The 17,061-nt window shown below is 38.6% G+C and overlaps 2 protein-coding genes across 8 annotated transcripts; one reads left to right on the top strand and one right to left on the bottom strand.

Moving 5' to 3' along the window:
* The first annotated feature begins 932 nt into the window (after positions 1 to 932).
* fkbp1aa (FKBP prolyl isomerase 1Aa) lies at positions 933 to 3,158 on the top strand. 2 transcript variants are annotated; one of them, XM_056246828.1, is made up of 5 exons: positions 933 to 1,087; positions 1,290 to 1,337; positions 1,992 to 2,104; positions 2,344 to 2,493; positions 2,814 to 3,158. In XM_056246828.1, exons 1-4 carry the CDS (start codon positions 1,051 to 1,053, stop codon positions 2,470 to 2,472), a joined length of 327 nt encoding a protein of 108 aa, XP_056102803.1. In that variant the 5' UTR covers positions 933 to 1,050; the 3' UTR covers positions 2,473 to 2,493; positions 2,814 to 3,158. The 2 variants fall into 2 exon arrangements, with proteins under 2 accessions (XP_056102803.1, XP_056102802.1); XM_056246827.1 differs by having other exon boundaries at positions 2,344 to 2,518.
* Positions 3,159 to 5,054: 1,896 nt separating this feature from the next.
* LOC130082056 (syntaphilin) lies at positions 5,055 to 16,136 on the bottom strand. 6 transcript variants are annotated; one of them, XM_056246824.1, is made up of 5 exons: positions 15,951 to 16,122; positions 10,213 to 10,315; positions 9,792 to 9,920; positions 7,246 to 7,395; positions 5,055 to 6,392 (listed from the first exon to the last, which is right to left on the bottom strand). In XM_056246824.1, the coding sequence occupies exons 2-5, from the start codon at positions 10,254 to 10,256 to the stop codon at positions 5,114 to 5,116; spliced, it is 1,602 nt and encodes a 533-aa protein (XP_056102799.1). In that variant the 5' UTR covers positions 10,257 to 10,315; positions 15,951 to 16,122; the 3' UTR covers positions 5,055 to 5,113. The 6 variants fall into 6 exon arrangements, with proteins under 6 accessions (XP_056102799.1, XP_056102800.1, XP_056102796.1 ...); XM_056246825.1 differs by having other exon boundaries at positions 15,970 to 16,122; XM_056246821.1 differs by lacking the exon at positions 15,951 to 16,122 and having other exon boundaries at positions 10,213 to 10,537.
* Positions 16,137 to 17,061: the final 925 nt, after the last annotated feature.

Genomic DNA, 17,061 nt, shown 5'->3' with positions numbered 1-17,061 from the left:
AAACTATTGCTACTTACTTTTTCTGTTGCAAACAAAGGCAAAGCAGAACCAAGTTGCTTACCGAGAAACACAGTGGAGTTCCTGAATGAATCTGTGTTTTGAACAAATCGGTTGAGTAAATTGATTCATATGGACAGTCAACGTTAACCTGCAAAAAAGAGTAACTGAAAATGCCTCTGCTGGCTTGTCTGGAACACGGCATAGTTTGGCATAGTTTCATAATTAAAATATACTTTAAAAGCTGGGGGAAACAAAATGAATTCAAAATGAATAATGAAGCGAAAAAAGCGATGAAAATGACGTAGGCTACCTGTTGTAACGGGTGTGGTTTGGTATACTGTGGTGGACGGAGTTGGATAAGCTATTAAAAATTTAAATTAAATATCAGCACTAGTCTTGCGCACACTGTTGTGTAATGAAAACTTAAATGTAAAAATGAAAATACACATATAGCTGTAAATGTATTTGAATTTCATTACACAGATAATGTTGCTGCTACCTTTTCCTAATTAATTCTGAATAGAACACACAACTACCAAATTAATATCAAAGTCCCTTTTAAGTTATTCTATATTCTTTGTTGTTATGCTCCTGATGTAGACTAAATCATTTTGTAAGGGTAGATATGATATGTCGGTTTCGTATGATGCCATATAGCCTACTTATATGGGTAGGCCTACTTATGTCAGTCAGGTAGGGTAATTATTTTATAATATGACCTTAAATGTTTATATCAGTTGCGTGTTACTACTTTTGTTAAATAATCACTACGTGTTAAATACTTTATTTGTGTTGGCTAATACCAAGTTAGCATTTTACTGGTATTATTATGGTTGGAAAACGGTGGTGACGGCTTTAGATATCCATAATGGTGACGGGGGTGAGGTTGATGGACGTACAGATGTAGAGCGCTGTTCGGTGTTCGGCCGCTGGGGGCGCTAATGCTCGAGTGTGGCGCAGACAGGGGGTTTTCTGCCCTCAATCACAATTACTGAATTACTGAAGCGCATTTTGTGTGCAGAGCTTCAGGAGTCAAAACAAGCAGCCAGGATGGGAGTCGAGGTTGAAACCATTACTCCTGGAGACGGTAAAATGCATCACATATGGGATCACATCGACCATTCAAAAACCACAATGCTTAAATATATCAAATGAATGGAATTTTAAATCGATTTAGTCTGCCTGTTTTTGGCATCACGGGCGTTAGCCTGCTAGCTAACCACTAACCTCTTCCCACAGGATTTGGCGGACAATTTTAATCGTTTTCTCTTCTTGTTTTGGATTTTTAGGAAGTACTTTCCCTAAAAAAGGACAGACCTGTGTCGTGCACTACGTGGGTAAGTTGACAAGTGATCGTGTTGATGAATCCCTGAAGGGTGTTAGCCAGCACTAAGTTAGCTGTTAGCCGCATTGACAATAACGTTAGATACTTAAGCTTCCGCGATCCGGTCAAGGCTTTACATTTTTAATATTTTTATGGGCCTTAATATTTACCACGTGTTTGATCGTTCCTTTTAGTTACTGAAAAGGAAAAGTTCCTTTTACGCGACTTTTTGACAGCGCTTGATTTGGAAACCGCGGCCTGTTTTTGCGGATATAGGGTGGCTTTATTGCCGTCATTTATGATGAGATGGGCTGTGTTAAAAATAGCGGGCAGTCCATTCAGGAAAACGTTTTAGGAGATTCGGTCTGAACATCACATTCGAGCGTTTATAATTTTCTCCAGCTTTGGTGCTAAAAAAAAATGCTGCAATTCGAATCGGTTCGATATGCTTTTCAGAATGCTTCGGTTTGAACGCGCCCGTAACTGTCAAACATATTTTGATTCGAACGAACTGTGGACGCTCATTGGGTGGTTTTGTTGAATCAAATTGTTGCGAATAAATAACAGCCATAAAAAGCTTTTAATTTTAGACATGATATGGGGTGTTGAGCATATGTTTTCTTTGCATGATTCATACGTTTGAAATATTCCTTTTTTTTTCTCTCAGGCTCCCTGACAGATGGACGCAAGTTCGACTCTTCCCGGGACCGGGGAAAGCCTTTCAAATTCAAAATTGGCAAACAGGAAGTGATCCGTGGTTGGGATGAGGGAGTAGCCCAGGTAAATGCTCATTCTTCCTGAAGTCAAAATGGATTTGATTTGCTCTATAAATCTGCTTGAGTCCTATATTAAGCTGTTTGTAACTGTCTGTTTATAAAGTAGGTCTCTGTCCCCTTTTCTTCATCAGACAAATACACACAAGCTGTCTAGTAGGGTTTTGATAACAAACCCTTGTCACTTATTTAACCTCCATGTACTGGACCTAATTTGGCCAAATGACCTTTTCCCCCTTGTAACAGATGAGTGTCGGGCAGCGTGCCAAGCTGACTTGCACTCCGGACTTTGCTTATGGGAGCAAGGGGCACCCGGGCATCATTCCTCCCAACGCCACCCTCGTATTCGATGTGGAGCTGATTGGCTTGGAATAAAGCCCCCACACTTGGACTCAGGTTATTCCCTATTCATTCTTTCAGGGTATGTGCAAAGTTTTCCACATTTTCCTTTTGAGTTAATTTGTTATTGTTGCTCAGTTTTTAAAACACTTAATGAATGCATAATTAATGGAAGTCAGTTCATCCAGTTGCATCATGCATGGATGACTTTAATAACTAACAGATAATCTTTAAAGGAGATTATTCTAGTCTTGGTCTTAACTGTCCTGTAGAGTTTATTTAACAGGCTCTTCGATTAAACCCTTGTAATCGTATTTATGGCCTTTGAGGAACACGGTTCAGTTGTTTAATAAACCTCTCTCTTTGTTTTCTTCCAGGTCAACCTTTTTAAGGAACATTGCTCCATGCATGTGATCCTCAAAAGGGGTAGTGTTAATAGCGATACCACTTAGCTTAGCTCTGTTTTGCATTTGTATATTTTGTTGCCTTTTTATTTCTTTTCTGCTTGACATAATCACTGGTATGCTCTCAATCATTGGAAGTTCACTAAGACACAAGTTTCTTTTTTTTCCCCCTTTCTCTCTTTTTATATTTGATTTCTGTGTTGTAAACGCGATCACAGCAACAGGGTTTTGGCTGAGCTGGTAATAAGTACTCTGGTGGGGAAATCTGGTTAAGTATAAAACAAACTACTTGAAAATAAATTGTTTATAAAACATTAAGCTGGTCTCTGATGTGTTGATTGGGAAACTGGGACGGTGTGTTTGCAGGTGCATCATAATCATGTCAAATTTGACGATAAATGGCAGAACATTTTGGAAGTCATTTGGTGCCAATCTCTGATATTGTGTATTTTGTGTACTCATTGGTCTAAATCCCACTCCACATGACTGTTAAACGTTAATTGTTTTGTCACAGCATTCTGCTTTATTTGAGGAAAGACTACGACACTGCAAATAAAAAATAAGAAAAGTAATTAGCACAACAGAAGCCATGTCATTTTAATAAAACACTTTTATTGTCAAGGTGCAATTGAAACAAACAATCCAAATTTACAATTAGGATCGAGTGTTGATGGGCTCTGCCTAAATACACAATCATACTTTGCAATGTTGCTGTTCAAATCAGCATGAGTTGTTTATTCAAATGTCTACTTGCAATATAATCTATAAGTTTATTGATAGTTAACTATGAGGAATTCTTGTGCTAACATGCATTCTAAGCCCTTACAATAATCTACTGGAATGCCATGATTACTCGGTTTTGTTCTTTTGTTGTACTTCAAATAAACCGAAGACTTTGTTTTACAAATGCATGAATTAGTTACATAATTGCATTACTGAAATCTGGACGCATGCAATAGTTAGACTCATTGGTTTTGAAGCGATGCGTTGATCAAAAAATCTAAAAACAAGACATTTATGACAGTAAATGTACATGTTCACAACTATTGTTATTTATAAACCTTTGTTTTTTTAATGAATGAATGTTTTGGCATGGGTTTTGACTAATTTTGCATCCTCTCTAGTACTATTCACCTGAGTTCCACCTGAGACTGATTTTAAAAGAACTGAAAATCTACCAACCAACAACAGATTAATAAAGTCATCTTAGGTCATCACCGTCCATTGCTTTATCAATAAAATTTGGCATTTTTAGCAAATAAACTGTGATGCAATTCAAATAATTCCATAAATATTATGCAAATGCACCGTCAAGCAGTTTCAGAATTCCCTTTGCTCATATATGAAGAAGCACAGTTGTGAAACTGATGAAACATAACTTCAGTAGAAAAGTCAAGAATGACATCAAGAGTAGTGATCCACAAAACACCACATTAGTTTAGGCATTTTTTTTAGAGATCCAAACAGTTTCTGGATGCCTATTGCTTTATGTGTTCATATTTTATGAAATAAGATGGATTGGCACAATGGTTGCTTAGCAACAGGTATGTAAAGGTTTAAAATTTGAAAGCCCAGCCTTACTAATTTGTTTGAGCTATAGGCTTGAAATTTTCACTTCATGAAGAACAAATTATATGTCTATATAACCTACCTAAAGTTACAAGTTTTCCTGTAAATGGGCCTCATTCGTGAAACATGAGCAGAATGAATTCAGTTCGATAGAACAGTTTACATAAGAATATTTCACATTATTTACACTAATGTCAGTGAGTAAATATCATATCACTAAAATCCCATAGGGGGGATGTTGCAAATTTTCTGAAACTGACAGTGATGATGGACCAAGGTCAATATTTCAGTAGTACAATTGTCATTGGATGAACAGAATAAAAATAACTCTTAAGGCATTTAATTATTATTATTTTTAAATCTGTGCTTAAAAGGCCTAAACTTCTGTACATTGTGTAGCGTGGACTCTGGTCATTGCTGTTTGCAGTTACTTTTGACTGTGTACTGCCTGTTGAGTTTCAGACAGGAAAGGGAGGAAATAAAGCAGATAAGAGAACCAGAAGGAGAAGGAAAAGGAAAACAAATGGTGGAAATGAGAGTGTCCGTGCAAATAAGGGCCACATTCCCTCGATCTTTGTCTCAAAAACGCATTTGAACCAAGAACAGATTTACGCCTCCTTGGTTCAAAGATATTACCAACAAGGACAAAGAGTTCACACAAGGTCCAGTTAAAAGTTTTTGATGGTACTGTAATGTTAAAGTTATCAGATAGGTGTCGCGTTTCCTGTTGCCGAGGGGACGCGACCACAGCCACTGCCAACCCGTCTGAGAGAGTGTAGCGCGACGGCGCAGCATCCGCGCAACAGGGAGCTCATGTTGTACATCGGCATGCCTTCATTCCGTGGCCCTCGGCAAAGCCACGCCAGTGTCGGAACTACGGGAACGGCCACCGCTAGGAGGTCGATCAGGAAATAGCGGCTCCAGTGGCTCCTCTGAGGGGGAGTTGATTCTTCATCCTCCTCCACTCCATCTTCATCATTGACTTTTACTACCGTTGTTTCCAGTGGCGGCAGCTCGAGAGGTGGTGGCGCTCTGGGACACGGTTGCTGAACCTGTGGCTTGGTCAGCACTGTTGGTGTCGCTGTTGATGTAAATTCAACTGTGCTGTCTAGCGGTAAAGTTTCTGTGATGTAAGACATCTGAGCAGGTGAAGTAGTGGCGGAGGATGGCGAAAACACCAGTGGCTCAGCTAAAGTGACGTCTGGTGCGCACGTTGCTGAAGTGATGACGCTCAATTCCTCTCCTCCGCCCTCTTCGGAGATCCAGGTTATGGTGGGGCTACAGGCCTGCGACCGGTACCCTGGCCTGTCACTCACTTCGGATGCACTAGGGGGTGCTGTTGGAGGAGGAGGTGGTGCTTCCTCCTGTGGGAGGTGCAGAAACAGATGGTGGTGTTGGAGGTAGGCATGTGGACCACAGCTACAGTTGTTATTAACAGCATGACAGGACCGGCTAACAGGCAACACCGTCTCTCCGCTACACAATCTCTCGCAGGTTGATGATCGCGACAAAGTGGAGCATAGCGTTGCGTGAGGGACTTGTTCAGACAGTAAAGCTGCTTCCAGAAGTAGATGAGTACGCCCATCACCTCTCGGTAACGTCATTGCCCCTCTGTTGGCGGGGATGTAGCGATCAGAACATACATTTCCATTGCGGTCTGTAGCGCCAGGTGACGTATCACTGCTCAGCCTGGTGAAGGTGGCGCTGCGACTCATGGTGTGGGCTGGAGAGCAGCCACAAGACCTTGATGCCCCAAACCGTTGGTTTATCCTACCGACACCTAGACCTTCAGACTTGCAGTCCTGTTGATCTGCCTCTGTCCCCAGGTTGGACTTAACTGTGTCAACAGCCTCCTGAAGCTGCCGGATCTCCTTCCGGGCCTTTTTTAGGGCCAGCTGAGCCTCTACGCGGTGACATTCCTCCTCTATCCAGTCCTCCTGCATCCTAGTCAGCTGAATCCGTAACTCCTCGACCTCAGAGTCTCTGCCGTGGTACAAAAAAACAAGGGCATAAGTAATAAATCCAATGCTGCATTCGAAATTGCAGATGGTTTAGTAGGTACTACATTTGGTTTGAAACTTACTTCTTGTCCATTAAAAAAATATGTTCTATATAGTATGAGTTTGGGGGGTATGAGTACAATCAGGATGAACTACAGCTGTCATGTGACCACTGTCATGTGGCGTAAGTTGCGGTGCTTCACTGTCATTCACAACTGCTCTCCTGCGGCCTTGTGGGATAATAAAGTGTTCATCAGATTTAAACTTCAGAATCTCGCCAGAAGTAGTTGGTCATTCAGGTACTTTTCGCCAACTGTTTTCTAAATACCATATTTGTAGTGAAGTAGGCATATTCGGACACTGGTTAGGTTCCGCTATATATATATATATATATATATATATATGTGTGTGTACTTGTTTAACCTACATTGTGAGGACCAAAATTCCCCACAAAGGAAATGGATTAGTAAACTGATGATTCCCCCTTCCATGTGAAGCCCTTTGAGTGCCTAGAAAAGCGCTATATAAATGTAATGAATTATTATTATTATTATTAAACATACTAAATTAAGGTTATTTGAACATTTAGGTTATTTGAAGTTTTCTGTGAAGGGTAGGTTTAGGGTTAGGGTTAGTTTATGGGGATAGAATATACGGTTTGTACAGTATAAAAAAACATGCCTATGGAGAGTCCCCACAAAGATAGTGAAACTGTTTGTGTGTGTGCGTGTGTGTGCGCACGCATGAATGATTCACAGGACATGATCTTGTACTGCTAGAATGGCAGGAAGCTGTAAAACTCCACTGACACGTTGACAGGTAGAAGCCCTACTAACCGGTCCTGAAGCCTCTCCACATTTTCCTTCAGCCGAGCTCGTAAGTGACGAATACACACTTCCTTCTGCTGCAGTGGGGTGAGATACTGCTCAGGAGCTGGTGGACGGATCCCGTGATTCTCACTACAGGTCGCATACTTTACCTGCCGTCTGGTTTAGAAAGCAAGGAATGCATAATATTTAATTGTGATTAATCTCATAATTTTTAAATATTTAATATGTTAACGGTACAAATAAAACTAAATAACAGGTCCAAGTGTAATTATTGGGCTCATGGTGTGACAGTGTACATTTAGGCAACAATGATTTTTTTACCCGTCTCACTTGCACAAAAAGCAACAGATTGTATATTTCTCTATTTCTGCTGAAGAGAAAATTAAGGAAGCTCTAAGAGGTCATGCATTGTACTTTTTTCTTCCTTGTTTTCTTGTGATCTCGAAATAAAATTGCTATTTTCACAAAGTATCGACATAACAAAAGTTGTTTTCTTTTGAACACACCTTTTTACCATGTACTCAACATAATAGCATGCTGTTTTTTATTGTACTAGGGGCAGCAAAAGCTTGGCGCAATCTTTAAACATCATCAGTGAACAAATTGTTTTTTACTTTGATCAGGGATTCAGCTCTACATCTGTGAGTGACTGGCAACTTCCACATTCATGTTGTACATTTGAGAAGCTGTCCGGTCTACAGTTTTATTGTCGAAGACAATATAGTGACCCTAAATATGTGGTCAGTTTTATTGCCAGCCAGTCCATCTGTACAGCGTGCAATTTGTAATGGCAATGGGGAAGACATAACGTGCATGCAAAACCAGTCCCACTCACAAGAAAATTTAATTAAAGATAAAATTACATTGCGAGTCAATTGGAAATGAGACCTACAAAGGAAGAGATTTTCAGAGAATAACAGCTATGTCTTGACTTCAGAAGACTTAGAATATACACTACCTGGCAAAAAAAAAAAAAAAAAAAGTTGCTGTTTGGATTTTAATAGGCAAATGCTTATGAGTACATAATTTGATCATTAATGCTTGACAAAAAAAAAAAAGCACATCTTGATGGAAATAAATGTGATGTTATTTCCAACAAGAGGCGCATCAATTTATGGTCAAGATCTTGTATTGTCAATGCAAGAGTCCAGCTCTCTGTAAAGTCTCCTCCAGAACATCCCAAAGACTTTCAGTGAATTTAAGATCTGGACTCAGAGGAGCCGATTCATGTGTGAAAATGATTCTTCATGAACCTCACAATCATTCTTTCACAATCTGAGGCCCTGTCCACACGGACACGGGTATTTTTATAACCGTGACTTTTTTTACGCGGTTCGGCCGTTCGTCCACACGAAAACGCACTGAAACCGAACATTTTTGAAAACCCCTGCCAGGGTGAGGATTTTCAGAAACGCCGGTTACAGTGTTGTCGTGTAGACAGGGAAACCGGGGTTTTTGCCTTGCGACGTCAGAGTTTGCGCCATTACCCGCTGTGTTTGACGTCAGATGTGCGCTTCTGATTGGCCAACGTGGCTTTACGGTTAATGTTTATATCGCCGCCTGCTGGCATGGCATGCTCTTGACCGCGCTTGATAGCGTGTTTTTACGTTTTCATGTAGACAGAGACCGAGCATGTGTGGACGGGATTTTTTTTAAAAACGCTGTAGGAAAAACTCCGGTTATAAAAATACCCGTGTCCGTGTGGACAAGGCCTCGACATTGTCATCCTGGAATATGGCCATGATGTGTCTTCCTACATGGATGTTTAAGAATTGAAAAGCTACACACTCCATCAATTAGGGTTAGAAAAACTGACAAACAAACAGCAACTTTTTTTTTGGCCGGGCAGTGTAGCGTTCGAGTAGTATGAATTACTTTTCATGGGCAGTTGTGCCCTAATGGTAAGAATGTCAGACTGGTAACCCGAAGGTTGCAGGTTTGATCCTCAATACGGGCAGGAAATGACTGAGATGCCCTTGAGCAAGTCACCGAACCCCCAATCGCTCTCTGGGCGCCGCAGAAAAAATGGCTGCCCACTGCTTCCAGCTCTCGTGTGTGTCCACGGTTTGCAGTGTGTGTGTTCACTGCTGACTACTAATGTGTGCACTTACTGCACTAAATTGGATGCAGAGGTCAAATTCTGAGTATGGGTACCATACATGTCACTTTTATGATGCTTTTTTGTCCTTTTTTGTAGCATAAAAGCCCCAGTCCCCATTCACCTTCACATAGAAAAGAGCAGGTTGTACATTCTACAAAATATCTCCTTTTGTGTTCTACAGAGGTCCGAATGACATGAGGGAAGGTAAATTAAGAATTAAAATTTTTGTGTGAACTATTCCAACATGCACAATCACATCAGCATTTCTGTATTTCAGAACTTCTGAATTTCCGATTTAGACACAAGTAACCAGACTTATAAATGGATATAGAGTCATGTCTGTTTCATTAATTCTATTTTTGTACTGTACTTTTTGCCACCATACGAAATCTGGAACACGACCCTAATGGAAGACAAATCTAATCTGCCTTCGAGTGTGTGCGCCGCTCACCGTGGTGTGGCTGGATTGGAGCGTGGTACAGTATTGCTCTCTGTGCACTTGCAGGATGCTGTTGAGTAACTGCTACGGACAGTCGAGTCTCCAAGCGAGTGTCGAGTGCTGCTTGGGGCAGCAGACCTTCTATGACACACACACACACACACACACACACACACACACACACACACACACACACACACACACACACACACACACACACACACACACACACACACACACACACACACACACACACACACACACAGTGACAGCTGAGCTCTGACGTCCATTTCAAACATGCTGTCACAGTGAAACTGGATGTGTTTTTGAAGGAATTCACACTACTGGTGCTTAATGAATATATCACATCATAATAATCAGAAAACTATTGATATGTTTGATTATGCATGAAAAAAAAGGCGGATAGCATTACTTGCGGGAACCAGCAGATGGTCTTCGGTTCACGGGGAGGGACATGGGTAAGGACTGGCACCTTGTAACGGCACAATTACAAGGATTCTTCAGGACAGATCTCTCTAAAACACACATACACCACAGATGAGACAGGATATTGGTCTCTTGGACAGGGATCTTTTTAATGGAATACAAAATGTTCAGATTATATTTTTAAAAGAGTTACTGACCTTGACATACATGAGGGGCTCCTCTCTATGATATAATTTCATGAATTATATATATTTTTAATGCGTGTTTCTGCATGTGGGCTGCACCACATGATTCTGATTAACGGGGAAAAGTTTTTCGATTCTGAAAAAGCAGTGAATGAGATTTCCTTTTTAAGTGACCATGAAATCAAAACTGCCATTTCTTTTTTTAAACCTTTTACATGTAAATTATTATTATTAAAATATTCTAGCTGAGCCCCAGTGTGAGTTTTTTAAGGCAACCGTTATTTTAAATAGCGCTGTATTACAGATGTATCTCTTTTTCTTTTCTTTTTTTTTTTAAATATTCACAAACTTGTTAACTATATCATGAACTATCTTATATTCTGGTTTTAAAATATGTGAATGTGTTCTGTCATTTAAGTACCTTTATAATGATCATGTTAGCTGATCTATAACGCGCGATGGGCGCCGCCATGTTAGTTTGCGCCGCAATTCAAAGAATCGCATCTGTCGGATTTACGTCACATAAATTCATCCACTTCTCCTGAAATACATGAAAGTGGCTGATGAACTGGGAGAAGAATAGAGTAAACTTTATAGTTAGCCATATGTGTATCTGATATGAATAAAACATGTTGTCAAATTATAGTTGAAAGGATTATTAGACACGTGTGTTTTTTTTGGTAGTACTTATGTGTATTTAAATGTCTGAAACCTATAATAAACATTATGTGGTTGAAATCACTGAATAGTTGTGATATTATAGGGCAATCTCGAATCTACCTTTTCTGTCAAAGATACTAGAAAAGGCAGTATCCTCACAACTATGTTCCTTTTTAGAAAAAAATGGAAATGGTTTTCAATCAGGATTTAGACCATACCATAGTACTGAGACAGCTCTTATTAGTCACAAATGATTTGCTGTTATCATCCGATCGTGGTTGTATCTCTCTATTAGTGTTACTCGATCTTAGTGCTGCATTTGATACTATTGACAACATTCTTTTAAATAGACTAGAAAATTATGTTGGCATTAGTGGAAATGCATTAGCATGGTTTAAATCATACTTATCTGACCGTTATCAGTTTGTAGCATTAAATGAAGAGATGTCTTATCGATCACAAGTTCAGTATGGAGTAACACAAGGCTCAGTACTAGGACCGTTGCTGTTCACTCTGTCACCCCTTAGGAGACATCATTAGGAAGCATGGCATTAGTTTTCACTGTTATGCTGATGACACTCAGCTCTATATTTCTTCACGCCCTGACGAAACTTACCAATTCACAAAATTAACGAAATGCATAGCTGATATAAAAAACTGGAAGACTAGTAACTTCCTACTACTTAATTCTGAAAAAACAGAGATTCTAATTATTGGACAAAAAACTTCCTCACGTAATAATTTTGAATACTGTCTAACACTTGACGGCTGCTCTGTCAAGTTTTCGTCGTTGGTTAGGAAATAGGAACCTGGGTGTGATCTTTGATACCAATTGAAAGTCACGTGTCTAGTATCTGTAAAACTTTTTCATCTTAAAAATATATCTAAATGACGTCATATGCTCTCAATGAAAAATGCAGAAAAATTAGTTCATGCGTTTATGACATCAAGGCTAGATTATTGTAATGCTATTATGGGTGGTTGCCCTGCATGCTTAATAAACAAACTACAGCTGGTCCAAAACACAGCAGCTAGAGTTCTTACCAGAACCAGGAAGTATGACCATATTAGCCCAGTTCTGTCAACACTGCATTGGCTCCCTATTAAACATCGTATAAATTTTAAAATATTGCTGATCACTTAAAAAGCACTAAATGGTTTAGCTCCCCAGTACTTGAGCGAGCTCTTAACGCATTATAGTCCTTCACGTCTATTGCGATCTCAAAATTCCGTCCAGTTGGTAATACCTAGAATTTCAAAATCGACTGCTGGCGGTAGATCCTTTTCCTATTTAACACCTAAACTTTGGAACAGTCTTCCTAACATTGTCCGGGAAGCAGACACACTCTGTCAGTTCAAATCAAGACTAAAAATCTTCATTTTCATTTTTAGCCTCATCAGCCCTCTGAAGGCCTCATCGACACAACAGCCATCGGCACTGATCCTCAACAAACTCGTCTCCATACCGGCATGATGACTCCGACTTCCAACCAGATGGAACTGGATTAATATTCTGAATGTTCCGATCCAATCTGACTTCTGACCTGCAAGGCTGCCTGAATCATAATCATACACTGTTCGTTTATTGGCCAGAGGAGAACTGGCCCCCAGCCTGGTTTCTCCCCAGGTTTTTTTCTCCATTCTGTCACTTGATGGAGTTTTGGTTCCTTGCTACTGTTGCCTTGGCTTTTAGTTTGCTTAGTTGGGGAAATTTAATATTCAACTATATTATTGATCTGCTGCTTTGATGCAATCTGTATTGTAAAAAGCACTATATAAATAAAGGTGACTTGACTTTAACAATACTATAATTAATTTTAATTAATAGATACATATTCATTAATAAAAATATGTACATCATCATAGAATAGCTGTATTTAGGTCGCTGTATGTATGAATTAGATTATGTATTTTTCATTGACCCAAAAGCAAAATGTTAATGCTGTTATTTTCCAAACACAAACAAACACAAAACAAGTCATATGACATTCTGAAGCCACACCCTTTTTGTGTTCCATGGTAGAAAGTTAGTCATGACAGTTTAGAATAACACAAAAGGCTAAACTATAAGCTGCGGTGGCCATTTGATAGCCACAAACACAAGTGTTTATTAGGACACTCTGTAACCTTGCATCGCACTACAATACCAAATCCATGAAGACACATGCCAGACAATATTAGATTCTCAAGATGCTGAACACAATCCAACAGAGAGCATTTCATTCTGGATGCCACATGACTCACAAGACAATAAATGCTTATGTAAACCAAACATTCAGAACAATACACAAAATGAACTAGACAAAGGCACTCACACATATATACAGCGGACAGATTCTTTCACACTTTGCACTAAGCTATTCACACACTGACAGAAACGTTGATTGACTATCATGATATGGTGACATGAGTGACAAGTGTGTGTGTGGGTGTGACTGACTGGATGTCATGATGACAAAGCTAGTGTGAACTATGAGATTCATGTGCTTCTAGATTATTTTTATGCATATTTGATGAATGTTCTCAGAATACTCAACTGTCCAAGAATCTCCTGTCATCCATAAATGTGATAATAGTAGTGGACCCTTTGTAAGCAGTTTTGCAGTATGTTTGGATTGGATTCTGCATCTCTGAAAAATGTTTATTTCAGTCCACAATGTGCAATGACAAATAAATTGATTCGCTGAGAAGTTTGCACTGTCATCAGCAAAGAAAAAGGGAATTCATATAAATTCTTTAAGTATGATAACATTTCCTGACACTGTTTTGAAAAATAAAAACCCTCCACAGTAAATAAGCAGAATGTGTATGATATGGCAGTATATTTAGCCCCTGGGCATCTGTCAGACAACAGGGTTCAGTTCAGGACAGTGAACAACATAAGGTCTGCACTATGATTAACATTGACACAGACACATACACAATATCTGGAGACTATGAATCCATATGTTCTAAAACCAGCCTGAACCGTCAAATCCATCTTTCTTTACCATCCTAAACAAACCCCCTCAAACTACTTCCTGTTGCTCACTTTCATTTCTGTTCTAGTTTGGTTTGCCACATTTCTTATGTTACTATGTTTATGTTGCATTCATCATTCTAAATCTAAATACACTGTGTATTGGAGTCTGAGACTACACTGTAAATCAGGGACTTTCTTTATTTAAACCTGGAAATAAACAGAACATTACAGAATTTTGAAAACATTACAAGAAATGATATAATGTAATATAAATATAAAATAGTTCTGCACTATTAATAATGACTAAACAAATTAAATCTGTGGGTTTATTGAATGAGACATCATTTGTGACACTTGAGACACAAAACGTGATGCTAAAACCACCAACATCGACACTGTTATTGAACTGAACTGAATCAACATTGAACTGAATAATGACACTATTGTCCTTGGTAGCAGCTTTACAGCAAAAATTTAATGATCTTATATTTGATCGTTTTCCATATTGACTGTTATATTCTTGTTAATACTGTAAAGCTGCTTTGAAACAATCTGTATTGTATTAGCCCTATAGAAATAAAAGGGACTTGGCGTTGATTGAACACATAGGCAGATGTTTTTTGGAACGTCTCAAATCTAAATCCATGCCCAAATGTTTTGCTGACAATATGTGTATTGGAAATACACATCAGAAAAATACAAATTAGCATTTTCACTAGTGGTACTATTAGTGTAAGAAATTAACATTTTAAGGGGCAATATTTTAATTAATTTTCAGCATTTTATTTTTTATATTATATATATATATATATATATATATAAATCTTTTATGTGAAATTAAAAGATCTCCATTATATTGGAGAGCCCAATCCCTAACAATATTCAAAAAATGACTGAAGACTGAAAACCTTCTATTCTTTCATTATTTCTTAATCCCTCCATGTTCTAGCTTGTACTATTCTGAATATCTGAAACTTTGTATTGCTAGCACTTCTTGTGTTACTGCCTCCTTAAGATGAATTTGCAAGTCGCTTTAAATAAAAGTGTCTGCTAAATGAATAAATGTAAAATGAAATGTCATATACTTCATTTGAATCAATCAATTGAAATACATTTTCAATTCAAACAACTGTCTGTTGCCAAATCAACATTAAATACAAAAGTCCCTGTAAATAATGCCCAAGATCATGACACAGTAAACGCTCAACTAAAATACAGCTTAAACAACTGTCTCGTCTTTCTGTTTGATCACAGTAATATTTTAATGCTGTCAGTCAAGTTTTGGAGCTCCATCCAATGTTTTTAAGGCTGATTTAACTTTCATTTGACATTACTACACATTCAACAACACTTGCCTCTGAACAATATCTGACAGTCGCAGGTCACTCTGGTGTCTGCAGAGACTCTAAGCCTATGGCCAGATAGGACTACAATAAAGATAATATTAATAAATAAAAGTAAAAAAAAAGGCACTACAGGGGCTTTTTTCTACCACATTTTAAATATCTGAGACATATCCATGTATTGTACTACAATATACAGTAACACAAACCAAGATATAAACATTTAAATGCTACATCCATGGTTTCAGGACCCGCGGTGGGAGCGGGGCATGGTGACGTCACCACCCTCCATATGTTGCAGGTAAATCGTAAAGGGCACAAGCGGTCTTATGTAACAGTATGTGACATATCAGCAGAATACGATCCGCCTGTCTGAGACTGAAACGCGGCGCTGCAACAGTGCGTCGTTGGTTTTGCAGGACACAAAACTATATTAGGCTTTAGAACAAGCTTAGTCTAAACTGTTTTATGCTGAGAAACGCACTTATGATACACAAATAATTTTGATGATGAACATTAAGCCTCCATCATAACATTACAGACGAGTTTATGAAAGTCGAGAGAAGAGTAAGACCTGGTTGAACGTGACTTACATCCTCTGCTTTTCCGTCGACGCTGCTTTGCAGTCTCCCATTCCCAGTGAAGTTTGTTCATGGATGTTATTGGCTGTCATTTCTCCCGGGTCGGTTGATGATGGGACTGATGGATGCTGCTGCTGATGAGAGCGCGCGCACGAGACCTGCGAAAGCAGAAACGACGCATTTGCGTGACGCTGCAACGGCGTTTCTTAAAGGGGCAGGGGGGCAGGAAACGAATGTTAAAAAAGGATAAAATTACCTGGTCGCAGAGAATCAGGTTATCTTCCGATCTGGACTTCAAGTGTTTTGTACAGTTATTGTGCGCACATATCTCTCTTTAGTAGTTTTGAACCTTTAAAACGTTAGTTAATCCCAGTGGCGATTGCTTTAAAATAGCAGCTTAACATGTAATTAAACTCTTCATGATTAAATGTAGCTTATTGCCGTTCATCAGTGGGAGTCTATGGCAAAGGCTTGTACCACTGTTTTTGTTGGACGTCACACCAACACATCAAAACAGAAGATATACATGCCTATGTTTGTTTTTGAGTATCTTCTTTGAAACACCAGGAATTCATGGGTCATATATAGAATTTAAGAAAAAAAAATATTTATTTTATCAGTTTGGAGGCCCAAACTGAGCACAATAATTGTACTGATGCTGATATTTATAAGGCCAAAAAGTAAGATGCAATTCTTACAGCTTGTAATGTAAATAAATGAGATCTTTATAAGAGTATAGGAGAGTAGGCTGCTATATAAATATCAGTTATAAATATAAATGCATATCAAATTATTATATTATATTATATATCAAATTATTATAAGTGAATATAAATATCAGTTGTCACTACAGTACATCTCCCATTAAAATATGTTAAGATTATATTTGTTTGTTTTTTATTGTAGGGGGCAAAACAGATTTTCAGCAAAGTTTTGATCATGTTGATAATTTAGAGGCCTTAAATTAATATATTAAACATGATACAGTAGGCTTTATAAGGTTAAGTGCGCATGCAGTGAACACTACTATCCAGTAATGCTTGCTGCAGACAGATAAGATTAGAGATCTGAAATGGTTGAGTCGTATCTACTTTATGATGCTAT

Source organism: Rhinichthys klamathensis, unplaced genomic scaffold (genome assembly GCF_029890125.1).
Source record: "Rhinichthys klamathensis goyatoka isolate OS25496 unplaced genomic scaffold, OSU_Roscu_1.1 h1tg000040l_1, whole genome shotgun sequence".
In the NCBI taxonomy this organism is placed as follows: domain Eukaryota; kingdom Metazoa; phylum Chordata; class Actinopteri; order Cypriniformes; family Leuciscidae; genus Rhinichthys; species Rhinichthys klamathensis.
This window is presented reverse-complemented; position numbering and strand designations above follow the sequence as displayed.

Excerpts from the sequence above, each read along its gene's own strand:
- fkbp1aa (XM_056246828.1), top strand. The coding sequence starts at position 1,051 with ATGGGAGTCGAGGTTGAAACCATTACTCCTGGAGACG. Across the intron at positions 1,088-1,289 it reads AACCATTACTCCTGGAGACG|GAAGTACTTTCCCTAAAAAA; the intron begins GTAAAATGCATC and ends TTGGATTTTTAG. Across the intron at positions 1,338-1,991 it reads CTGTGTCGTGCACTACGTGG|GCTCCCTGACAGATGGACGC; the intron begins GTAAGTTGACAA and ends TTTTTCTCTCAG.
- LOC130082056 (XM_056246821.1), bottom strand. The coding sequence starts at position 10,328 with ATGTGTGTTTTAGAGAGATCTGTCCTGAAGAATCCTTGTAATTGTGCC. Across the intron at positions 9,921-10,212 it reads CCATCTGCTGGTTCCCGCAA|AAGGTCTGCTGCCCCAAGCA; the intron begins GTAATGCTATCC and ends TGTGTGTCATAG. Across the intron at positions 6,393-7,245 it reads GTGGAGAGGCTTCAGGACCG|AGACTCTGAGGTCGAGGAGT; the intron begins GTTAGTAGGGCT and ends GTACCACGGCAG.